Source organism: Chenopodium album, chromosome 5, assembly GCF_948465745.1.
Source record: "Chenopodium album chromosome 5, dcCheAlbu1.1, whole genome shotgun sequence".
Taxonomy (NCBI): domain Eukaryota; kingdom Viridiplantae; phylum Streptophyta; class Magnoliopsida; order Caryophyllales; family Amaranthaceae; genus Chenopodium; species Chenopodium album.
This window is the reverse complement of record NC_137838.1, coordinates 78758287-78784880: the sequence shown is the minus strand read 5'-3', so window position 1 is coordinate 78784880 and position 26594 is coordinate 78758287. Positions and strand designations below refer to the sequence as shown.

The 26594-nt window shown below is 34.5% G+C and overlaps 2 protein-coding genes across 3 annotated transcripts; one reads left to right on the top strand and one right to left on the bottom strand.

Moving 5' to 3' along the window:
• The first annotated feature begins 3836 nt into the window (after nt 1–3836).
• Nucleotides 3837–22124, top strand: LOC145631229 (DNA repair protein RAD50-like). 2 transcript variants are annotated; one of them, XM_081683318.1, is made up of 27 exons: nt 3837–4168; nt 4579–4665; nt 4772–4939; nt 5698–5873; nt 6426–6540; nt 8305–8533; nt 8632–8810; nt 9624–9794; nt 10428–10532; nt 10656–10763; nt 10864–11075; nt 11192–11284; nt 12772–12899; nt 13448–13562; nt 13641–13770; nt 14456–14665; nt 15083–15291; nt 16154–16355; nt 17893–18062; nt 18159–18483; nt 19229–19354; nt 19432–19484; nt 19941–20091; nt 20202–20264; nt 20370–20503; nt 20583–20711; nt 21642–22124. In XM_081683318.1, the coding sequence occupies exons 1-27, from the start codon at nt 4046–4048 to the stop codon at nt 21679–21681; spliced, it is 3951 nt and encodes a 1316-aa protein (XP_081539444.1). In that variant the 5' UTR covers nt 3837–4045; the 3' UTR covers nt 21682–22124. The 2 variants fall into 2 exon arrangements, 1 of the variants encoding a protein (XP_081539444.1); XR_014112376.1 differs by lacking the exons at nt 19941–20091; nt 20202–20264; nt 20370–20503; nt 20583–20711; nt 21642–22124 and having other exon boundaries at nt 18159–18415; nt 18471–18483; nt 19432–19443.
• Nucleotides 22125–22857: 733 nt separating this feature from the next.
• LOC145632439 (serine hydroxymethyltransferase 4) lies at nt 22858–26594 on the bottom strand. The gene is made up of 4 exons (XM_081684815.1): nt 25630–26594; nt 24369–24759; nt 24149–24250; nt 22858–23385 (listed from the first exon to the last, which is right to left on the bottom strand). The coding sequence occupies exons 1-4, from the start codon at nt 26503–26505 to the stop codon at nt 23141–23143; spliced, it is 1614 nt and encodes a 537-aa protein (XP_081540941.1). The 5' UTR covers nt 26506–26594; the 3' UTR covers nt 22858–23140.

The window sequence follows — 26594 nt, the reverse complement described above, 5'->3', positions numbered from 1 at the left end:
ATGTAATTTAATACAATACGCAGTATTATGTAATTTGTTAATTTATAAATAATTATATACGCACAAAAACCCAACTTGTTATTGACCCGACCCGAATTTTACTGGAAATAATATGAACTTATAATGTATATATTTCTTATTTAAACTTACTTGAACTCATTATCTCAAATTTATGCTTCACAATCAACCTCATCATCATCATCAAAGCCTTCAATTAGTTCAGAAAAAGATGTTGATTTAGTTGCTGCTTTCACCCCCAATTCTCTTCTTTCTATGTAAGAGCTCTCTAATTTTTGTCTTTCCTTAAGTTAAAGATAATTTGTGCTTGAAAAAAAAAATTGCTAGGGGGTCTAGCAGGGATGACAATTCAATTTGAGTTCCATTCTAATTCGACCCAATTCGAAAAAAAGATATCAGATCCAACTCCGATAATGATCCTCCCGGAAAACATCAAGGTCCTCTACCAAGGTGTATGAAGAGAAGTGAATAATTGTGATACTATAATAGTGTCATTTGAGAGGGAACACCCAACAAATTAGAAATTGTTATATACATCCGGGTATAAGGTACACTCAAATATATTTTACACTACTCGTACTTATTTAATATGAGTTTTTTTTTTTCTCATTTAATTTTCAAATAAAAAGAGCAAAATTATATCAAATAAGCAAAAAAAAAGGGGAAAAAAAAACTTTGGGTGCACCTACCTTTATGCACACCCGGGTGTATATAATAGGTTCCCCAAAAATAAATTAAGGGATCGTTGTCGTTGGTCTTTTGATCAACTTACTTCGTTACTTCAGTGGTATAGTAATCGTAATTTCATAAAGTATTATCCTCAACTTTTGACTATGATGGGTGACATATGCACTATTGAGTGTTGACTATCGATTATGAAGTATTACCTCTGTCCTTATTTATTTGCCAAATAATTTTTTTGAGATGGTAACGTCGTTTTCAAATTCCATCCTCCTCCTTCCTTCCCTAGGTTTACCCACCTTCCATTGACACCACCATTTTCATCATCTACGCCATGTATACCTTCCATCGACACCATTATTTCCACCATGTCTCCACCTTCCACTGGTGGCACCACCACATCGAAAATTTCTATGAATAATTGTGAAATTATGGCTGATTAACCTCAAAGATATAGTGGTGAGCATGTTCTCCATTGAAGGTGTAAAATGGTGGAGATCGAGGGAAGGAGAAGGAGGGACTTCAATGGAGGATGGAGAAAAGACGAAGCTTCAATGGAGGATTGAGGGAGCTTCAATTCTCCTCTATTATATCATTACTCATAAGTTACACTCCTCTAGTCCTTTTCTTTATAAAAAGTGTTTTCAGAAATAGTTTTTGAAATGTGAATAGTCGTTCTGAAGTCATATTCTGTAATACATTGAGAAATTATAATGAAAAGTTACTTCCCATTGTTTACCAAATAGCTTTATAACATGTCACGAACATATATTTTATTAGAATGAGTTCAAACTTGGATCTTGACTCTAAGGATCGAGAATTATTCAACCACCTAATCTATCCATTTTATTATACTCCCTCTATTTTTTTAAACCTCAACGATTTTTCCTTTTTTTCCCTAAACTTTGAAGAGCAGGAGAAGGGGACAAACACTTTATTGTTTTATTTCTCTTACTAATTCAATGAAAGTCATTAATAATATTGCGGAGTAATAGTTTTCATTAATATAACCGCTATCACCCTTCTGGTTTCACTATTACAGAGTCCTTCGTAACCCTCTTACATGGACGGTATAAAGGGAATTACCGATTACGAGTAAGGCCCTGTTTAGTTCACCTGATTTTAGCTGATCTGGTCTGATTTGATCTGATCTGATCTGATTTGATCTGATCTGAACTTATATTTTCTGATCTGAACTTATTTTTTCTGATCTGATTTGAACTGAACTTATTTTTTCTGATCTGATCTGAACTTATCTTTTCTGATCTGAACTTATTTTTTTTGATCTGATCTGAACTGAACTTATTTTTTCTGATCTGATCTGATCTGAACTTATTTTTTCTGATCTAATCTGAACTTATTTTAATTATTTCAATATTCTACTTTTATTTTAATCAATATTAATGTTTTTTTTAAAAAGATATTAATGTTATTATTATTATTATTATTATTATTATTATTAATAGGAAAATTATTATTATTATTATAAAATATTTTAGATCCCTTACAAATATTTTAAAAGAAACCTAAAAGTATTAATATTATCAGATATTATAAGGTAATGTACTTGTAATATTTGATAATTTTATTATTTACAATATCCAACATCATAAATGAATTTGTTTATAAGAAAGTATTAAAATGGGATCCTAAAAAACCTAAATTGCAGATTAAATTTGTCATAGCTTTATAGGGAATTTTACAAATTTTTTGGTAATAAAAATGGTTGACTAAATTGAATTGAAAATTATCATTTCATATTTCAATATTCCGAACAACTATGGGTAACACCTCTATTTTCCTATATAAAACAACATCTTAGTGTCATAATTTTCACACTCTAAATCAATCTCCTAAAATATTTTTCTATTCATTTTTTCAATAGGTTATTTGTCTTTTATCTCCATCATAGGTAAATACTTCAAGACTCTATGTCATTAATTTTATCATTTGTCCATTGTTTTTTTAGATAATGTAGGAAAATATACATTTATTTGTTTTATGAATTTTACATTTGACCTAATGCAAGTAATATCGATGAAAATGTAAAGCACAATTAATATTTTATCTTTAGTTCATTTATTTCAAAAGAATCCTTTTGATTATAATCCTGGTGCCAATTCAACATTAATGTCTATAATTTATGCACGAAATATTGATTCCAAAGTGCTCTTTATCATAGTGTAATGGGTGGTTGGGTAGCATGGTCTGAAGAATGTACGGAGATATTGTTGGACATATGCTTGGAGATGAAAGAATTTGGATATTTAAAGCTTAATTGGGTTTGTCAAAAAAATAAAGCTTAATTGGGATAGAATAGTGAGTACTTTGATCGTAAAATGTGGAAACAATTCAATATCAAACTGGTAACAAATCATTGGAATGATTTGAGATGTTTTGGACAATTCAAATCTCAATGGAAAATACTCACAATGATGTCAAATATGGACACTAAACATCAATTGGCGATTATGGTTGCTGCATTCACACTTCACAATTTTATTCGATTACATGAGTTGGATATACCCATTGATAGTGGTATAGAAATCGAACCAAGAGCAGATTGTGATTTGTTTAACGAGAATCGTAAGGCCTAATGAACGAAGTACAATTTAATATAGCGAAGAAAATTTGAAACTTCTTATGATGGAAATTATATTTGTAAACGTTTATGATTTGGAGCTTATAATGAAAATATAATTATTATCGTTTATTGTTTGAACAACAACAACAACAACAACAACAACAACAACAACAACAACAACAACAACAATAATAATAATAATAATAATAGTAATAATAAAATATGTAATAGTAATAATAATAATATGTAATAATTATAATAATAATAATAATAATAATAATAATAATAGTAATAATAATAATAATAATAATAATAATAATAATAATAATAATAATTTGTATTTAATTTGAACTTATCTGATCTGATCTAAACTTATTTTTTCTGATATGATCTGATCTGAACTTATTTTTTCTGAAATAAGTAAAAATAAGGTGAACTAAACAAGGCCTAATTTTTACTCGTACTAACCAAAGCAAATGGGGAATTAAATTTTTGGCTTACTCCATAACCAATTTATTTAATCGTTCGAGTATTCCCGCGCCCATTACAGAGTCGCAAAACTCCATATAAACAACTCACAAAACTTCTTGAGTGAAAATAATTGAAAATTAAACCCCAACAAAACCCTTGTTTTCATCTCTCACACTTTCGCCGGGAAAAAATTCCGGCGTAAACTCCATTAATTCAGTAAATTAATCAAAAACACCCAAATCTGAGAAAACCCTTTAAAATTCGCAGCAAATTGTATAGAAAGCAGCAAAAATGAGTACAGTAGACAAGATGCTGATTAAAGGAATCAGGAGTTTCGACCCGGAAAACAAGCATGTCATCACCTTCTTCAAACCCTTAACCTTAATCGTGGGTTCCAATGGCGCCGGAAAAACTGTATATTTCTATTTTATCTTTTTATTTTTTTTGTATTTTTTGGTTACCCATTTTCTTATTTTTGTTTTAAATAACCTTAATTTTTCTGGGGTTTGAATGTAATATATTGCTTGGTATTTTTATTTATTAGATTATAGTGGGGTGTTTATTTGCTTTTAATATATTGTTGGTGATTATTGCCCATTTCCTCATTTGATTTTTTTTTTTTTTTTTTTTTTTTTTTTTTTTTATAAATTATGTGTTAGTTGCCAAGTGTATAACATTTAGGGATGAAAAAGGGTGAAGTTTTGCTAATGATTGGCAATTAATTGAAAATTGATATTGAAATTGTAATTTAGAAGGATGATTAATGTACTTGGAATTGTAGGATTACTCTATATTGTTATGTGATTAGTTTGATTTGGGTGTAGACTGTAATTGAGTGCTTGAAGGTTGCATGCACCGGGGAGTTGCCTCCGAATGCTAGGTCGGGTCAAAGCTTCATTCATGATCCCAAGGTTTCTAATTCTCTCAGCTATATTTTTTTTATTTGTTTGGATTGTTTTGTTTTATTGGAGATTGGTGCTAATGTGAGGGTTTTTCTTTGTTGGGTATGAATGGTAGGTAGCGGGAGAGACAGAGACAAAAGCGCAAATTAAGCTCCGGTTTAAGACAGCCGCAGGGAAAGATGTTGTGTGTATAAGGTCGTTTCAGCTAACTCAAAAGGCGTCTAAGATGGAGTATAAAGCTATTGAAAGTGTGCTCCAGACTATTAACCCAAATACAGGGGAGGTGAATACATGCTCATTAATGCTATCGTTGTGTTGTACATCATAGATTGTTTATCTGCAGCAATTATTGAAACTTGGATGTTGCTAGAATCATTGTTTAGTGATTATTCAACGGCTATTTTTTGAAACCTTTGCAGCTTTAGGTGTTGTGTGAATTGCCTAATTTCATGTGTTGGGTGATGGATTGTTCAATGTATTTAACGGTTTATGTTGCATAGTTAATTGTTCATCAGTGGTATTTTTCTTCCTTTTTGGACGAAATGGTAGAGCTCTATGGTAATATATGTCCTCTAGAACTCTAGAAGGGATATACATAGCCCTAGAAATCCAGGATATCATTGAGACTTGAATATAAAAGGAGAATTTTATTTATTTGCCAACTATTAAGCCTAAACTTTTGCTCAATGCAACTCTAGCCCATATGCTATGCTCACATGTGTTTATCATATTGTCAATTTGCTGGTAAGAAGGTGCATGTTAGGCATTGTAATCTGTAAATTCTTACTATTAATTTTATTTTACTAGGAAAATATATGGTAAAATTGATGTAGGTGCTAGCCTCCCTTTCTTCCTTTGATATGTTTCAGTCTCCATCCTTTGAATTGTTTGTCTGAAGGATGATGAGACCTTGCAATTAATAGTTTTAGTTCTTACCCTGCATGCTACTGTGTCTGTGTATAATCTGTAAACTTGTATATGTCTTGCTGAAAAGGAAAAGTAGGTCCTCCACTCACACATTATTCTCTTACTTCCTTTTAGAAAGTTTGCCTCAGCTACAGATGTGCTGATATGGATCGAGAAATCCCTGCACTGATGGGTGTTTCTAAAGCGATTCTAGAAAATGTGATATTTGTGCACCAAGATGAGGCTAACTGGCCATTGCAAGACTCCTCCACTCTGAAAAAAAAATTTGATGATATATTCTCTGCGACCCGGTAAGGCTGTAGTCACTTGGCATTATGATGACGTGAATTTTTTTTGATGTGATTTGGAGCATAATTGTATGCTTTTTTAAAAAAAATCTTCTTTATAATTAGCGGAGGCATTCATGCTTCAACAGGGTAGTGGGAGCTCTATGTTTATACCATCTACCAATTGCCATTGTCACTAACAATCTCTGTATAGGTTTCGACTTAGGAGTCATAACTCATAACAACAACCTTTTAAGCAAAATTGCTTAAGGCCAATAATTAGATCTAGGCATATGCATGTCTTGAAAGGGTGCACCGGTGGAGGTAGTCGGCAGTTCTGCATAGTAATATTAGTAAACATCACGAGGGATGGCTCATAAAAAAAAACTTACTATTATGTCATAGTTGGGCTTCTATTTATTGCTGAACTAATGCAATTATAATTATGGAGAAAGTAGTGCTGTGAGATATTGAGATGACATTATGTATAAATCGTTGGCACCTTGACTTGTTTTCATTATTAAGTATAGCCTGAGTTGAGAGTTGGACTGAGCTCTTTCAATGTGCTTTGACCAGATACACTAAGGCATTGGAGGTCATCAAGAAGCTCCATAAAGAGCAGGCCCAAGGGATCAAGACATACAAGCTGAAATTAGAGCATCTGCAAACATTGAAAGATTCTGCTTATAAGGTTTTCCTTCTTGTTCTCCTAGAGTCTTAAACATATGCTTCCTGCATCTTTTTTGGTCAGCTTCGTTTTGTGTAGTTTTGTTATGCATTGTGGAATTTTATTTGGTACCCGAGTCTTGTATATTATGAGTGATCTACGTACCATTTATTTGTGAATTAGTGTAAATAGGGGGCATATATCAATGCGTTTGAAGTTGAGTTCACTCTTTCTCTCTCTTCAATCTGGACTTCTTTCATTCTTTCTCTTCGACCTTATCTTCTCTCTTTTCTAAATGTCTTCTTCCGTCACAAATTCAAAACTTTCTATTTTCTCTTTTCCTTTTCTGGATGAGCTTATTCTCCATGTTCTTTCTCCTCTTTGACAGTATGAGTTTTTTTTTTTTTTTTTTTTTTTTTTTTTTTTGGTTTTCTTATTTTCCATTTTAGCTAACAGATTGACTGGTACCCACCCTTTGTTATTTTTTTCAATGTAAAACACACATTTTGATTATACAGTCATGTGACCCCCCCCCCCCCCCCCCCCCCCCCCCCCCCCCACATCTCCCTAATTGTTTTATTTTTTTTCAATTCCTTAAAACTATTTTTTTGGCCTTCTTTTTTAATCAATAAAAGTTATAACCTTAAAAAGAAATAAAATTAGAACAAAAACAAAAGACAAAGTTTCGTCTCATTATCTTGTATATGAAAGGTGCACGGCCTTTGCCTTGCACCTTGGCTCCATTGACCATCTGTGCCTTGTGTGTCTCGCACCATTTAAAACTTAAGATTTGCTGTCCATTTAGAGAATTTTTCAATTTTTCAAACTTTACTCACAATCATCGGATGCAGGTAGCTAGTTTTCATCTATGGTTCTTGGAAGATTGTATGTGTTTTATCTGCTGTAGGTAAAAGGGGAAGGGAAGCTGAGATCAGTCAATGTAAGGGAAAGGTTAAGTCCTTTTTCCTTATCTAGTCCTCCTCCCCCTTCCCCAAAAAATGGTAGGGAAGAGCATGAGGGGAAATGGTGCAATATAATGCACCAGTGGTCAGTCTGTCCACCAGTCATAGGAAGGCTTAGGGGGTACGTGAGATAGTAGCACTGCAGTACCCACGACTGGGACCAAATGCCTTTTTCTTCACGTTTATTGGGTTCGTTGTCGTATGACTTGTATCTTTGACAGGTGTATACCTTGGAGGTAGTTCAACTGTCCTGTTTCTGTCCTTCTACTCATTCTTCTAGTCTATTCATATTAAATTATTATGGTAATGATATGTGCAACCATAAGGTGTACCCACGACTGGGACCAAATGCCTTTTTCTTCACGTTTATTGGGTTCGTTGTCGTATGACTTGTATCTTTGACAGGTGTATACCTTGTAGGTAGTTCAACAGTCCTGTTTCTGTCCTTCTACTCATTCTTCTAGTCTATTCATATTAAATTATTTATGGTTATGATATGTGCAACCATAAGGTCTAACTATAAGCATTAAATTTCATTCCTAATTGGTATTAGTCTCGGAATGTATGACAAAGTCACACGTTGATCACTAGTATTAATGCTTACTTTGTGCATGATGCTTAACTTTTTCTAATAATTATCCCTTAGGGCTTTACATATAATTTTCCTTTGTGTTAAGTTGCAATTTCTTCTAGCCATGTTCGAATTCCTCTGTTGTAGTTTTGGTGATCTATAGTTATTTGTCTTTAATTGTTGTAGTTGGAAACATTAATGTTTGATTTCCTTGGGATGTTCTGATGGTCTGCGGCCTTGATCATTCTCTGACAGTTACGAGATAGTATTGCTCAAGATCAGGAAAGAACAGAATGTTTGAAAGTTCAAATGCAGAATTTGGATAAGGAAATCGAAGAGGTTGATGCGAAGATACAATGTACTGAAACTAAGCTAAAAGATCTTCGTAAGCTTCAGGATCAGATAACCGAAAAGAGTGCCACAAGAAGTGCTTCATATAACGAGCAGGTTCAAAGGTATCAAGCGCTCATAGAAGAAATCGAAGGTCTGTCACTCTGTTGTGTCTCATTTATTCATGAGTGTGCTAATTGCATTAATATTCTTTATTTGTGGATATTGCATTCAATATTGTTTGTATTTCAGAGACTGATGAAGAACTGAAGGAGTGGAAGGAAAAGTTTGATGAAAAAATTTCTCAGCAGGATAGGCTAATTGCCAAATTGGTCAGAGAAGGAGATGACTTAGAGAAAACAAGTATTATCCTTAGCAAAAAAGTTACTGAGTATCTTGTAGAGATAAGCAAACTTCAAAGTGCAGCAGATGTAAGTCTACCATATATATTGTATAAGTAAATTTCACAAGGTAACTCTGTTTTTAACAAGATGCCAGCACTCCAGTAGGGACCTTTGGTCCATAGTGTTTATGCATGGACCATTCCTCAGAATGTCCTATATATCAACTCCCTACACTGCATTGACATGATAAAGCTTTCCATTCCAACTACTTATAAAATAATTCAAAGTTTAATTTCTATGTAATTCACTGTCGTAGACTTATAAATAAAAGAGCATGTACATTTGTTGTAATATTTTATGAAGCGTTGATGAGGGCAGGTTTATAACTATCTCACTCCTTCATCTGAGATGGTGCGGTCAGTATCATGGGTGCGGATCGGGTTTTGGGGGGGGGGGGGGGTCAACTCTTGTGGGCATTGACTTGAGATAAAGCCACTTGAAGCATAAGACACCCCCCCCCCCCCCAAAAAAAAATAAAAAAAAATAAAAATCCTGACATTTTTCTCTTATTTTTTAGTAGCCTATTTATAATATAAAATTTTCATTGTGATAACTCCAAGATATGATGAATAGGATGAGAGTCAATAGACTGAGCAGGGAATGAATGAGTTTTATTTTCCCCCTTTATAAATTAGGGGGAGTGGCAGTAGTTATTGCTTTAGCTCATGTTGAGGGTTGTGATAGTCATTGATTTTTTTTTTTTAATTTATTATTATTATTTTTTCACATGAAAAAACCATGGGGAGTTACGTTGTGTGATTTACCTAAAATTATATTTGTTGCCTGTTTCATTTTCTTTATTATTTACAATTATTGGATGTTTTTTGCTTTTGGCTCCAGGCTCATACTGAGTTAAAGAATGACAGGGACTCCATGATCAAAGAGCTCTATTCTCTGCACAATTTGGGATCCCTTACAAATGGTCCTTTCAGTGATGAAACAGCTTTGAGTTGTACAAGTTATATAAATGAGAGGATACTTGACTTGGAGAAGGATTTAAACGAGAAGAAGGTCAGTTCTACCTTTTCTATGATTTTGTGAACAATCTTTGGGCTTTCTGATGCTTGTGATGTGCAAAAGCATATGTTCCTACATTTGTATTTCCATTGGATTTTAGACTTAATGATATGCTTTCTCATTGGTGGGCTTGCTCACTAAAATTAGTTTCATGAGTCTGGTCATCACCAATTACTCCAACCATTTAAAACTCTTTCTGAGTTGGTGTAGAATTAAGTAGGGAGGAAAAAATGACCAGATTCTACATCATGGACTGAGAAAGATTTAATGTGAGGGAGAGAAGAAATAGGCAAGATTGTTGATGGTCATGGTAGATTGGTAGTAGGAGTATAAAAGGATAGATGTGGAAATAATAGGAGAAAGACGAGGTGTTGCTTACTTGGGAGAAGGGATATTATATTTTCCCCTGGTAATGGAGTACTGGAGTGGAGTACACTCTCAACTTTACCCTCTCTTTAACCCTGCTCTTCCTCCTGAATGCTGGAGATTGGAGAATCAGCAGCATCTGTATATGGAGTATATTATCAATTTATCATGTTTGTACTTTTTTTACTTATCTATGAACCTCCTTGCCATTTTTACACCATCTTTCATTGCTTGTAAAATATTTAACTGAGATTGTTACAGAAAACAAATGAAACTGAAATTAAAGCAGCACTGGACTCCTATAACGATGCTAATAACAGTCTGAAGAATCTTGAAGCCAAAAGGAGGGCCAATGCGGACTATAAGGTTGTTACAATTTATTTATTTATTTTATTTATTTATTTATTTATTTTTTTATAAACAATCTGCTTAATTTCATTCATGTCCACATAATATTAAGTGTCATGTCTTCTGGGTTGTTCCTTACAGAATAAGATTTTGAAACACATTAAAGAAAAAGAGAGTGAACGTAAGTCATATGAAGATCAGCTATCTGGATTTGATCTCCCTCGCTTAGATGAAAGAGAAAGGCACATGGTAATATATCTGTTTATGGATTTCTTCTATGACGTTTTCCCTGCTTGATTACTACTTCTTAGTTCTTAAACCATTATACTTTATAATTTATTTGCTTTAGAATCTCGAGTTGGAGAGGAAGACGAAGCAACTTGCTGAAAGAGATTTTGATTCTATTATAATGCAAAAGCAAAGTGAAATCTTTAACTTGAACAGTAAGATTAAATCTCTGAATCGTGAAAGAGATATCTTGGCTGGTGATTCTGATAATAGAGCAGAGTTGGCTGCGAAGAAATCAGAGATAGAAAAACACAAGAAAAAGTTAAACAAAATGTCAGTTTACAAGCTCTGGAGCTGTTCATGTTTTGTGTGTTTGTTGAGGATAGATTTTATAAACTCCTGTGCTGCCTGATATATCTTCAAACTGACGTATTTTGCTCTATTTCTAGAATGGATGAGTACAAGGATAAGATCAGAGGAGTGCTAAAAGGGAGACTCCCACCAGAGAAGGATTTGAGAAGTGAAATTCTAAAGGCTAAAAGGTTATTTTCAAGCTTTTGAAGATCTACTTTGATCTTTTTCTTCTTTTATATGTCTTGATTTTGGTTCACACCAAGTCACGATTTGAATGATATAGGGGTTTATTAGTTTATTGTGAGCTTCCTAAATCATGATCTATTTCTATTATATAACTGAAGGAGGAGGTGGTGGTGCCCCCATTAGCTGCCAAGTTATCTTTACTTCATAATTAGTTCTAAAATGATCAACAATATAGAACCCGACATATATGGATTAAATTAAAAGGCCAAATTGTCAACTTTTCTTATTTGTAGAGCTAATCAAGGACATAATTGATGCATGAATAAACAAACATAAATGAAATAAAAATAGCATATTGAAATAACTTCTATTTCAATAAAAACAATGTAAGGAAATGAGCATTAGGTTATAAGATAACAATTTTGGTATTAATACATATTCCTATTACGATGGTTTGCTTGGGTGTATTTTTCCCACTTTTTAATTAGTAATGAAGAATTATATAAAAAAGACTTCATAAGGCACATATAAAGTGAGGGCCCTGGGCAAGAAAGCTCATTCCCTTAAGCTATCATGAAGCAATTTATCTTCATAACAAGAAAGTTAAGGGTATTGATTAGAGTCTGAAACATGACTCCAACTGTACATAAGTTTCGACATACAGAACTTGAAAGTCTCAACTAAGGGAAGCTATATCATTAAAAAAATCTGTTTGCTTATTTCTAAGCGCACCGCCAAATTGGCAATGGAACTAATTAAGGAGTGCATACTTATATCCTTCTTTGTTTTGTCTATGGTGATTGGTGAGGAATCAATCAAAGCCATAATCCCATAAGTGGGGTCGGCTAACATGAATCAAATTTTATTATTTTATGTAGTGATCGACATAAATCTTCCTTCTCCATCCCTTACAATCCAAAGCTTCATCATCATGCAAACCCATAAACTTCATATCCTTCCTAACTCCTTTTAGCCAAGTCATTTTCGGTCTCCCTCTCCCTCGTTTAACCCCTCCATGGTCCCACTTTTATATGACTTCTTACACTTTTATATTCTAACTTTGACTACTTTTATTTATTATTTTACAATGAGTCAATGATAAAGGTCCTTATTTCAATTGTTAAGGTTATAAACATTGTAAAAAGTCAAAATGATGAACTTATTGAGAAATGGATGAAGTAGATTCATTGGTACTTTCTTGTGGAATTTTGTCCGTGTACGAAAGTTATTAACATTTACGTTCTGTACACGAATAAAGGCAAGTGGTAAGGGAGTGATGATATAGTGATTGGGTGCAAGAAAAGGGGAGAGTGTAAAAATGGGTGGGTGTAAAAAAAAAGTTGAATAAAGAGAGTGAGTGAAAAGGGGTAAATAATGTGGGTTAAAAGAAGGAAAGGTAGGGAATAGGTTTACCAAAAATGGACTAAAGTGAAAGTGTTAAAAACTTTCGGACATAGGGAAAATCTTTATTTTTTCATTATATGTGCAGCTCTACAAACAATGAGTTTGATGACCTTATTCCCAAGTCCCGCGAGGTTGAAAACGAAGTTTCCTTGTTGCAGTTGAAGATCAAAGAAGTCAGCAATAATTTAAATAAATTTCAAAGAGATATGAACTGTAAGTTTGATTTTTAATCTCATGGAGTAGCTAAATGTTGAAGTTGCTTGAGACCTGATTTTTGGGTCAAATGGGACTTTTGTTTGGGTATGGAGTGTCATCAATACTCTATGTTCGCTGAGCTATAAATGCTGTAACTTTGGTTTGTAAATGAGCATATTTTGCTGTGAATTCCATTTCATTTCCTGTTATGATACAAAGTGCAATATGCACCCTTCATATACATATTATAATCCTCCACCCCCACCCCCACTCCACCCCTTTGGTATTTGGCAATTTCATTTGCCTTATACTTGTAAGCCAAGTTGGCCCCTGTCTTCAAAGATTTTTATGCTTGAATGCTGGTGTTTCCTGTATCGTGTTAGAATTGTCTCATCCTGAACAATGTTTGTATGTAAGAAGTATACTAATCATAGCCTTGTTGATGGAGAAATGAGTTTTATTGTTGCTAATTCATCTGAATATTTCAAAGATATATGCACTTATTTTAATTGTTTGTCTTATACACCTAACTCTTCATCTAAATGCCTCTCCATGTATATTTTCAGCTAGGAAGAAGTTCATTGAGTCAAAACTTCAATTACTGGATCAGCAACTTTTTGGTGTTGATTCCTATCTGCTAGCCTTGAATAAGGCCAAAGAGAAAAGAGATGCTCTGAGAAGGTTCTAGACATATTATGCTCTTTAGAAGCAGGCTTGACTTCTGTTTATGTACTAATTATTCTGACTAATGAGATGCAGTAAATACGATATGGAAGAGGGTATGCGCAAAATGTTTGTTCCGTTTGAATTTACTGCTCGAAACCATCATATTTGTCCTTGTTGCGCACGTCCTTTTTCTGCTGAAGAGGAGGATGAATTTGTCAAGAAGGTAGGATATTTACTAGTTTTTACTGAAGTTTTCATCAAAGATTTAATGCTGTAGGCTCTCTTCAATCCCTTGGGTAAGATTGCATGCATTTGAGTGATTTGACCCCTTATATCGTTGTAGGCGGGAGCCGAGAGCCTTATGAGAGGACTTGGGGCTTTGTTCTCTTCACTTTATTCATAATACCTTTTACTAGTTAAAAATATACCACATCAGATCGTACCACAAAAATTCAGACCAGACCAAACAAAAACCTCTTACTATGTATTTACATTTTCTTAATGCCATATATCTTTAGTTTCATATTCGTAAAAAATATGAATTTTAGATCTTTTATTATACACTTTAAGGTGAATCTAACAAGAACCTACTTGAATGGTTTTTTATTCATTAACGTATAACTAAGGTCTATGTTCAGTCAAATCAGAGAACTGGACTAGACCAGACCAAAAAAAATATCAAATCAGACCAGACTGTAGAAATTCAAACCTGAACACCTTATTTCAGATGAAGAGAACAAAGTCTTGATTACTAAATTTGAGTAACGGTGTGATATGATATAGTCAGAGCCTCAGAGGCCTACTTTACAGATTTTTTTTTTTCTTTGGTTGATCTTGTAAAAGCCTTATGATCTCTACTATGTCTTTTTCCTATTTTACAAAATGCACTTCTTTTGGTTTATGCTCAGCAAAAGGAAAGTATGGCCACTACTGGAGAGCGATTGAAGGAGGTGGAAGCAGAAGCTGCGAGTGCTGATTCTATTTTTCAGCAGTTGTACAGTCTCCGAGCAGCATATGATGAGTATTCTAAATTTAAAGAAGAGGCAATACCGCAAGCAGAGGCGGAGCTAGCTAATTTAAATGAAGAGTTGGATCAGAAGACGCTGGCACTCGATGATGTAATATTTTGGACTTCCGTATTTTGGACTTGTGTTCTCTTATCTTCTAGCAATAACGTTAGCTGTGTGTGTGTGTTTGTGTGTGCCACTGTGCCTGCCACTGTGCCTGCGAGATTTATTCACGACACTTGTCTACTAAATGATTTCAAGAGATTCACCTGAAATATTTCATTGTAGGTTTTTCACATGGTGATCATATCTAAGTTTTGTAGTGGATCATTACATAGGCTTGTTGCTTTCTTATGTAGTTACAGTGTTGACATTAAGTTTTGTTCAATGTGTTAAATAAGTTCTGAAGTTCCATCTTTGCCTTTTTTCAGATTTAACTGCTCTAAAAATCAAGATTGTGTTATGATGTTAGTCCTGATAATCCATGGTTCTTTAGTCTTATACTACACTGTTTATTGTTTCATGTAGATTTCATGTATAGTTGCCCAAGTAAAGGCTGACAAGGATTCAGTTGAAGCCTTGGTATTGCCTGTGGAGACAGCGGACATGCATTTCCTAGAGATCCAGACTTTAAAAAGTCAAGTCGTGACGTTGGAAGACAAGCTTGATTATCGAGGGCTGGATGTTCGATCTATGGAAGACATCAAGTCAGAGATCAATGATCTGCAGAACAATAAGTATATATATATATATATTATCCTGATTGTTTTCTTATTTTGTTTGTGTTTGAGCATGATATGTTTCTCTTTTCCTCTGCTGAGATATAAATTCCTCGTCACATGTGCTTTTACGTTTGAGCAATATATAGAGATATGAAGATTGCTTTAGCTTCTAACTTCATACCAATGTTTGAAGTCATGTACTTAGAGCATAGCCAAACGTTAACCATTTAGGATGGTTGTTGGGAGAGAGAATGTGAAAAAATAATTAAAAAATGAAGAGAGAAATTTTTGGGAATAAAAAGCAATAACCTGGTTGTGGAAATAACCAGGTTATAAAGCTTGGTTATTGAGTGAAGTAGTAGGGCTAATTTGCTTGGTCATTGAGTGAAAGAGGGAGATTGTGTGGTGGGGTTGGGTTGGGTAAAAGTAAGAGAGATAAGATGTGTAACCATGATCAACCATTGGGCTACATTGGTTATTAAGTGGGTATAAGAGTGGTTATAAATGAGGTGGAAGATAGAGAAATTAATTAAATAAGTGATAACCATAATGGTTGTGGGCAACCATTGTGTTTACTCTTAGTGATAACTTTTTGCTTTGCTGAATCTACATGTTATGTGCAGTGTGCCTGTCACATTTGAGGATTGAGTGTTTGAACTAAGCTCTTTCACTTGCCTTGTTGAAAATTGACCTCTTTTTCCTCTTTTCTCTCTCTTCTTTGTTTTCCTTAAGTAGATTGGGCATATTTCTAGCAGTTCTATGAAATAGCAATATAGGCACTCTGACTGAAATTGTAGACAGCTTCACTGTTTTTGTAACACTATTTCCCTCCCATTTTTGTCTCCTTTCAATGTGGCTTATTTTCTGTGCTATGAAGGGATAAATTGCAAGATGATATCGAGAAGTTAAGAGAAGAACAAAAGTATATCACGGAAGATTTAAATAGCACCACCCTTCGGTTGTACTCAATTAGGGAGGAGAAAATGAAAGCTGCTGCTGTATTGAATAATTTTAATAAAGTGGAAGATGAGCTTCAAAGTTTGATGGAGGAGAAAAGTCAGGTGGAGCTTGAGGAGAAGGTAACCTATAGAATAGATGTTTTTGGTTAAATTAGCATTAATGCACAGCTTTCGATTTTGATATTTTTTTTTTTTTAAAGCATTGTCCAATCTGCAATGCCTCTTGCTTTACCCCGAAATGCTGTTTTCTTGAATTTATATTGAAATATTTGATGCAGATGAAACCAGCAATTGTTGATTTGTTGGTCTATCAAAATTGTACTCCGTACTAAAACAATACCAATTATTTACCTTGATAAAAAAATGTGTTAAGCTAGACTGGTGGGCAAATCTTAGGCGAGAATAACATGTCAGAAAGGAGCATTAGGCTAAAACAAATCAAATTTAATCTGAATTTGATTATTGGAATTGAATACTAGCAGTCTTTGGAGACACTATTAGTTGATAGTTAAATTTTATTTTGGAGATTTGACCGCTGGTCTTGTTTAATGTATTTTTGCTGACAAAGTTGTGGGGATTATATTTGTATTATTCTGTTGTTAAATTGTCTTTCTTAACCTCTAAACTCTGCTGAAATAAGTTCCTCACATAAGAAAAGTGTGATGCTCTGCCCTGATTTTAAGTTTTACTTAGTTTGTGGCTTCTTGCTCCATGATCAGCCCTCCACTCTTCTGGCACCCCATAATTGAGACTTTAATAATTGACGTAAAAATCTCTAATCAAAATCAGAAGGCAAAGCAACTGAAATTAGGTGAATTACAACACTAATAACAGATTAACTGATCTTCTTTGAGACTACAACACTCCAAAACAAAAAGAGCACAATCAAGAGTTTCAAACTAATTCTCTATCTTTCCTATAAATCCTTATGTAATTGGTATATTTTCCCTTGTAAATTTCATTTAAGCATATGAATTTTAATCTAAAAATTGATCAAACCTAAGTTACTCAAGCTCGGGTACCCATGTCCAACATAGATATGTGTCCATTTATCCGACTCGGATGTTATGCGAAATTATTCCACTCCCACGATTTTGGCCCAAAATGAAGGATCTAAGTGTCCTATATGTTTGGGTGTCGAGGATTTGACATAGGTACTTGAGGTAAAAATGAAGAGTCTGAGTAACTTAGGATCAAACATTTAAACTTGATGTTAATGGGACTTTGTTTTATCTGAAGTACGATTACTTTTGAATCTTTATTGGTTTATCGTTTTTCATTGGATATATTCAATTTAATTCTAAGAATAGAGCAGCATGATTTTGTGAGATTATTGATATGGCAGAAGTTTTGTCTATTGTTTAAAATTAGGATTATTTCATTGTATCTGGATTTTTTAGGACACATCATACAGAACTCAACAGATATATTGATTGCACTATTCTAGGTCCATTTTGTTATTGAATATTTTGAAGTGAGGTTTATTTATGTACTCAACAATTTTGTAATTGGTATTATTGTTGTTTGATTAATTGTAGTTCATTTAATTTGTGTTCGATTGTTTATTGATTATAAACAATGTAAAAGCAGAATAATGTGTATTTATCTTTGAATATGATTTTGATGAGCTGAAGTTAATTTCTTTTCATAATTGCAGCAACATGCTGAGGTTATTAATCCTTTGGCCAAGGAGACATCAAAATTGCTAAGTGATTACAATGCTCTTAAAAAAAAACTTGACTGTGAATATGAGAGGCAAGCTGATCTGTGGAGAAGTCAACAGCAGCAGCTCAAAGACCTTCTCAAACTTAATTTCAAGATAGAAGAGTATGCAACTCAATCATGCCTTTGGTCATTTGGTTGTCCTTTCTTGTGCCCTTGACTTCTTTCCATGTGAGTTTTTTTATAGCATTCTGCTGGCAGGTATGATGAGACTAAGAAAGCAGAGCGCTTAAAGGAACTACAAGTAAGAAAGTCACAAGCAGAATCCCAGATTGAGAACTCTGGTCAAAAGAAGAAAAAAATATCTGATGAACTGGAAAGTGCACGGGAATTCAAGAAGAACCAAGAGTTACTGAGACATAATATTAATGAAAACATTATATATCGGGAGGCAAAAGCCAGAGTAGATGAGCTTACTCGTGACCTTGAGTTGCTGGAGCAGAGACTAGTAGAGATTGGTAGTGCTGAGTTAATTGAATCTGAACTATTTAAGTTAGGCAAAGAAAGAGATAGGCTTCTGTCTGAGGTATTCTTAATCTCATTCATCAGTTTAACTGAAGTTATAAATCATTGTGTCGCATGATTCTTGTGATACCTGATTGCATTTCAATTTACTAAAATATTGGCAGATGCTATGTTACTACTAGTGGTGGGATTTATTTCGGTTTCCCTATTAACAGTTATGGATCTGTGTATGTGTCATATTATCAGCTACAAGCCTACAAGTCATATCTGATATCACCTACTTTTATCAGATGTCTGGCTACAATTATTTCAATTGGTTGGAAATTTTGTGATGCATTTTGCACCAAGTTGGTGGCCGTTTACTAAAGCATCTATGCTGGATGCAATCCAACATGTATCTGCTGAATCTGAAGTATAGATTTGTATTATGACGATCAAGCATTCTGCATCAGGGCCTTAGAGGGCCTTTTATTCTGTTTTATTTTGCTGCGTTTGGGGAAAGTAATTGCTGTTTCACTTACCTGCCACTCCCTCTGCTTCATACATGTGACTATCATATATTCCGCATGGATTCCTAACTTTTTATAGCACTCCCTTTGCCTGCTTGGAAGCGATATTTTCATGCCGTACTTGGAATGTGTTTTTTTATGCTTGAAATCTTTCTAAAAATGTGATATATCTTGTCATGTATGCTTTCATAAAAAAAAAATTAAAAAAAAAAAAAAAAAAACCTACTGGGTTAGTTGAGTTGCCATAGAATGTTCTGCAGATATTAACTAAATTTATAACTTCTGTAATATCTATAGTTGAATAGGTTTCGTGGTACAATGTCCGTGTATGAGAGCAACATATCAAAAAACAAGAGTGATCTTAAACAGCCACAATACAAGGATATAGACAAACGCCACTTCGACCAATATATCCAGCTCAAGGTAACTATCACACAGCTTTTACATCCTTTCCCTAAGCTAATTTCATTGTATTAATGACTATTGTCTGATTTTTACAGACTACAGAAATGGCAAACAAAGACCTTGATAGATACTACAACGCTCTTGACAAGTAAGCACTCCCTCATTAATCTAGAGAACAGTATATTTTATCTGGAAGTTAAGCTTTTGTTTCCTGTTTTCAGAATTTATGTACTTCCAGTATATAATGTAGGTTCTTTTTTATTTTTCCTTTTTCTTTTGATATCTTCTTTGTTTGACACTGTTGCTATATGCCAATGTGAGTAATTTTTTTTTTTTTCCCTGAAGATTTAATATCTTTGCAATTAACTAGTGTACAAGTCTAATATTTTGACCTCAGTTTTGTATTGGGCGAACTAGGAAAGTCTCTTATTTCTGTGTTGATAACTTGATATTACTGTCAGGCCTTGAATACTTTGTCCAGCACTTTTAGTCATAAAGCTTTGCCCTCTTATACCACACATTTTGTCGCTTTACGGTTTACGGGCTTTATGTGCTTGTTGCTAATGTTGAACATAGCTTCTTATGTTGGCTTACCTTCCTCCAGAGCCCTGATGCGTTTTCACACTATGAAAATGGAAGAAATAAATAGAATTATTCGCGAAATCTGGCAGCAAACATACAGAGGCCAGGACATTGATTACATATACATACATTCTGATTCTGAGGGTGCTGGAACTAGATCTTACAGTTATAAGGTAATATCATATTCTTGACTACGTAATAGTTCTTCATTAAGTTTGTTGCTTTACAGAAGCCCTTAACATCAGTGTATATATTTATTAATTGTCCGTGATTTCTGTTTCAGGTGCTCATGCAGACAGGTGATGCTGAGCTTGAAATGCGAGGAAGGTGCAGTGCTGGCCAGAAGGTGAGGCAGGCAGTCTGCATGTCTATAGAGATAACTTATATTGTTTTCCATTTATACTTGTTTGTTATTTCTAACATTCTCATTCCATGGAATTTGCATCTCTAGGTTCTTGCTTCACTTATTATAAGATTGGCCTTGGCAGAAACCTTTTGCCTCCATTGTGGAATCTTAGCACTCGATGAGCCAACAACAAACTTGGATGGCCCAAATTCTGAGAGTTTGGCTGCTGCTCTTCTTAGGTATGCATAGTATTTGCAGAGGTTCATACCTGTTACTAATTAAATTCTAAACATCTTAGTTTTGGGTCATCCTCTTCAGAATCATGGAAGACAGAAAAGGCCAGGAGAATTTTCAGTTAATTGTCATCACTCATGATGAACGGTTTGCTCAGCTAATTGGTCAACGACAGCATGCGGAGAAATATTACCGGGTTTACAAAGATGAACAGTAAGGGCCTGCCTATTTCCTTGCTAACCTTATGCTATTTTCCCTGTTATGCTATGGTGGTCTGCTGGCCACTGTTGATTCCTCTAATGATTGGCCAGTGGTAGTGGTGGTTGGCTGGGGCTGGGATGAGGGAATTTCTTTTTAAAAAAACTCCTATGTTTCTTATAACAAATTTAGCTTTCTGATGTTCTTTAGGAAACTATCTATAATACCTTATACCTAAAGATAGTAACTATCTATAATTCTATAGTAATCTTTAGGAAACTATATATAGTAACCTTATACCTAAAGATATTTCTCAAAATTCCTAATCAACCCTGATTTTGTTAAAATTCTTAAATCACCTTTGAAATTGAAATCTGAAAGTGAGTTTACGTGTTTGAATTTAGTTGTAGTGAATTTTTTTCTACATTTTTTTTTTTTTTTTTTTTTGGTTTCTCACTTCACACATTTTTTTTTCCAACTTTTATTCAATCGATTATATGATCCATTTTTGCCGACACCAAATCGTTGGGACTGTTGTTGTTATGCTGTCCATAGTACCATTATTTAGGAGAACTTTCTCTACAGCAGGGTCGATTTGAAAATATCAAATAAGTCAGGGCCGTGTTCAGGAATGGCTCTAATATACAGAAATACCAATAGTACTGCCATAGTTCTTTTACTGTATGGGTTATAGTTTATTTAGCATATTTTCTTCCTTTTTTATTTTTTTGCATGTTTTTTTGAATTGGGTTTGCAAAAGAAAGTGACATGAATAAAATGGGATTGGTAGAAGCAAATAGAGAAGAGGATCTTTGTGGATTAACATGGGAGATTAATTATTTGTTCATGCAACCAACCCCATCATTTTGAGAAGGCTTTGCGTTTGTGTGTTTGTATGCATGTTGTTTGTTTTTATCTAATAATATTTTCATTCTATTTTTGCAGTCAACATAGCATAATTTCTGCTCAGGAAATCTTTGATTGAAGTTCCTTAAGGTGCTCCATTGGTCTCCATTCTGTTGACCCTTTCCACCAACCTATACTGAGTTTTTCATATCACTTGGTTTGAGGTGACTGATTCTGTACATCCTGCCTTTATCCAGCTTTTGATGTTTCTCTTAAAAGAAGTGAATACTTCACTTGTCTGCACATTTAGGTCTCTTACATGGATCATGTTTACCATATGTATTGTCGTTCTCAGAGCATATCGGAATATGAAGTGTATGAGCTGAAACATTGGTAGGCGTTTGTGGTTGAATATCAGTATACCACTACGGTTTGTTTGTATAGAGTTTGAAATGAGAGGAATGTGTGCGGTGTCCATTGAAATGAGTTTGCTATGTTAACCACAGAACGCTGCTTTGTAAGATGTGCCTGATTTTTACCGTACTGAGTATATATTTTAGTTTAAGCTATTCTCGATAATCATTGAATTGTTTCATAATCACTATTCTTCCTAACTGAAATGTTTGATTACCTTGAAGAGTAGACATGAGAAGTTTATTTGGCTAAATTTTGCCCTTTTGTTTGGCAGATTCTAGCCCCTGTTACACTTGACTGAGCCATTTTCTGGGAAATTGATTCACGTAGCGTAATGTAATAAGTTGTTAACATTTCCTCTTAAGTGTGTTACAACAGAACCTTATTCAGCTAGTAGGTGCCTGTATAAGAGTAAAGGTAAATGATAGTGTGTGCTTCGGTGTATGGTATGAAATTTAGAGAAGCTGAAGAAGAGGCTGTATTCGATTCTCGTTGATAAATAAGAGCAATTCGCCTGCTATGACTTGCTAATATAGAAACCTGGAACATCTGAGAAGATATTACGAAGTATTGAGTCACACCAGCTCACATTCATTAGTTTAAACCATCGACTAATGACAACCTTTTTGCTTCCCTAGATGAAGTAATGTAATTTATACACCCATTTATGGTGTGTTAATTACAAACTAAACAGCATATGTAGTCACCAAAAATTGATTAAACATTGTGTGTAGCTTAAACCTAATAGTGAACATATACTGGCACCATAACATTCGAGTGATTCGACATCAATCGGCCTGGAACTAGTTACGGAGTATTCGTCTTTGCTTTTTAAAATGAGCAAGCAAGGATCCCGACATTCAACCTTGGCTACCTAATTAATTTGATAAAAGCACGGGTGTAAAGGGAGAAGAAAAGGCAATTTTACAATGTTTATTTCATATAAATTTCACCTCCAAATGAAAAACTGCTTTGATTAATTTCCATAAGAGAAAAAAGAAAAGAAAAAATAACTACTGAACTCACTGAAATGTAAAAATTCCAGAACTTTTTTCTTTGGATCAAATCCCCTAATATACTACTAAAAAGCACAATTAGCTTTCTTCCACTGAGACAGCATAACATTGGAGGCTTCGCTCGTGGAGAAAACTGAAGTGATCCTGATTATCATTACACGAAAATACTTAGTCCTTGTACTTCAACTCGGACTTCAAGAAACCAGGCATGTCATATGAAGATGAAAACTTCTCAACGTCAGCCTTGAGTTGTTCAATCTCCTTGTTGTTCACTAGACCTTTGTTGAAGTCCTTGAGGAGCTTACCATACTCCTTTTGGATGTTCAAAGTGATGGTGACGGCCCTGTGAAGGAACTCACCAATCTGCTCGAAATCCTTCTCCAAGAGTCCTCTTGAAGTCATGGCAGGAGCACCTACCAAACACACAATTTATGTTAATACATCATTGCTTAGCAGGAAAATTAGGGAGCAGTGTGGAATTACAAGCGCACAATTCCTAAATTTAGAGCTACAGACGATTTTGGTGGATATAAGTCAAAAGATGGAGAATTTTTTATACAAAATAAGAATACTTATTCATATCAGTCAAACAAATGCAGCCAGGTTGAAAAATTCCCATTCCCATAATCTTGTACATGATAACTAATGAAAGTACAGATGCATTATAAAGCTGGCATTAGGAATCTAAGCCGTCATATGATCACCTCAGGACAAAAAAGAAATACTTCGTAAATCTTATCGTGGAGGCACTAACTTAAGATTGGAAAGGATGGCAAGCCAGATATTCTAATTGGCCAATTTTCCATGAGTTCAAGTTATATGCGTTGCAACAAGAAGTCAACATAATACTATTAGTCTAAGACTTGGTAGTTGGCACAGAGAAGCAACACTCCCTTCATTCCATATAATTTAACCCAATTGGAACAAATTTTCTCGTTCAAAATTATCCGTCACTAGGTCACATAAGTACCAAAACGCTAAAATATGTTCGATCAATATACCAACTCACTATTAACAGTTAGTTTTAAGTTTCAGATTATCATTGCTATAGGTCACATAATTACCGACACCTATAACATGTACAATTAAAATACTAATGCAGTGATGCACTCTTACTTGTGTTGGTTTTAAGTTTCAAACTTTCAATGCAATAACTAAAACTTTTATGATCCATACCAATTCGTACACCTCCGGGAGCCAAAGCACTGCTGTCACCAAACACAGCATTCTTGTTGACAGTGATGTTGCAAAGATCGCATAGCTTCTCCACCTTGTTTCCTGCCAAAATATTGAGAATAATTCAATGCTTTGAATATCTACAACATATCTTCCAAAGATTCACATTGTAGTAAAGAATTAAGCAAAAGGGATGCCAAATGGTTCATCTTTAAGTTACCTGTCAATCCAAGTGGGCGAAGATCCCAGAGAACAAGATGGTTCTCAGTTCCTCCAGTAACAATGCTGTATCCCTTGCTCATAAGATAGTTCCCAATTGCAACAGCATTTGCCCTCACTTGCTTGGCATAAGCCTTGAACCCAGGAGACATGGCTTGCTTAAGAGCAACAGCCAAGGCACCAATTTGGTGGTTGTGAGGACCACCTTGCAGAGAAGGGAAAACAGCAAAGTTGATCTTGTCCTCGAAGTCGTAAACAGCATCCTCGGGTTGGCCCTTCTTTGGTGGTTTTGGGCCTTTACGGTAGAAAATCATACCAGCCCTTGGACCCCTAAGACTCTTGTGAGTAGTGGTGGTGACAATGTCACAGTAATCGAAAGGACTAGCAGCTTCCTGCAATCAAAACATCAGCAAAAGTTAGAGATCAGCTATGCAAGGGTATCAATTTCATGCAACCATCATATCACTTTAACCAGCTTCATCAAGGAGAGTATTCCCAATCTCTTAACAACCAAATTTATCAATAATAACATCTTATTTATCCACACTATCAATATTTACTCCATCTAATTCAATAGTATTCTGAATCTCTAACAAGCAACAACCAAATTTATCAGTAATAACATCTTATTTATCCACACTTTCCATATTAATTCCATCTAATACAATGATAACAGCCTTACAAGCTACAACAGCCAGATAATGAGATGATTAAGAACAAAATGCTAATTATACACACACTATTACATTGTACTATTGTAGTAAAACCAATTACTTCATAGGAAAACAACCATACACAAGATACAAACACAATGGTAACAAATGCATAATATTACTCAGTAAAATCCAAATTAGAGACAGATACATTATACAGTCTTTCTCATCACTGTCATTTCCTCAAAACTATTACCATGATTGCAAAATTACATTTAACTTCACTAACAATATCGCCATCTATTACCACCTACCAAACGAGCCTGTTCGATACATACAACAAAAACACACACAAATTCCAGATCTAATAATGGACCAATTCACCAAAATCAGATCGCACATCCTATAATCAACCCAAAAAACAATTTTAAATGAGAATAATCACAAGACCAGATCTAATAATCAATTATTTTCAACAACCCACATCAAATCAACACTAAATAATTCAAGAACAACAATAAAATCTAAGAAATAATAATTAAAAAAAAAAAAACCAACAAAAATCAAATGAAGAATAATAATAATGATGATAATAATAAAGATATATACCTCAGCAGCAACAAGGCCACTAATGTGAGCCATATCACAAAGCAAAAGAGCACCACACTTATCAGCAATAGACCTAAATCTGGCATAATCCCAATCCCTAGGATAAGCACTTCCACCACAAATAATCAATTTAGGCCTAAAGTCCAAAGCTTTCTCTTCAAGCTTATCATAATCAATATACCCAGTTTGGAAATTCACTTTGTAAGGCAAACTCTCAAAGTAAATCGAAGTTGCAGAGATCTTCTTCCCACCAGCAGTGTAATACCCATGAGTCAAATGCCCACCTGAAGGAAGATCAAGCCCCATAATCCTGTCGTGCGGATTCAACACGGCCGTGTAAGCCGCGAAATTCGCCGGACTCCCAGAATACGGCTGAACATTAACACCCCATTTTTCTGGGTTTAGCCTGTAACATTCAAGTGCCCTTGATCGGCAAAGATTCTCGATCACATCGATATGCTCGTTGCCACCATAGTAGCGGTTTCCGGGCATACCCTCTGAGTATTTGTTGGTTAGAGCAGATCCAAGAGCTTCAATGACGGCAAATGAGGTGAAATTTTCGGATGCGATGAGCTCAATGCCTCGACATTGACGACGCTTTTCTTTCTCAATGAGGTCGAAGATTTCTGGGTCGATTTCTTCGAGGGAAGTGTTTCCCCAGACATTGACGGGATCCATTGAAAGAGGGGAGGAGAGAGAAGATGGGTTTGCAGAAGATTTGAGAATGGATGAAGAAGAAGATGAAGGGAGGAGAGAAGAGGGAGTGCACACAAGGTGTTTGATGAAATGCGGAGGAGATTTAAAGAGGGAAATGGAGGGCTGTGAAATTACTTTTATGTCCTTGTAGTACAGTGATGATGAGATTTGGTGCATCATTTTTTAATTTTTTAAAAATATATTTAGATAATGAAATAAAAATAATTAAAATTAATGTTATTTTTTGACTGTGGTTTGGTGGAGAGAGA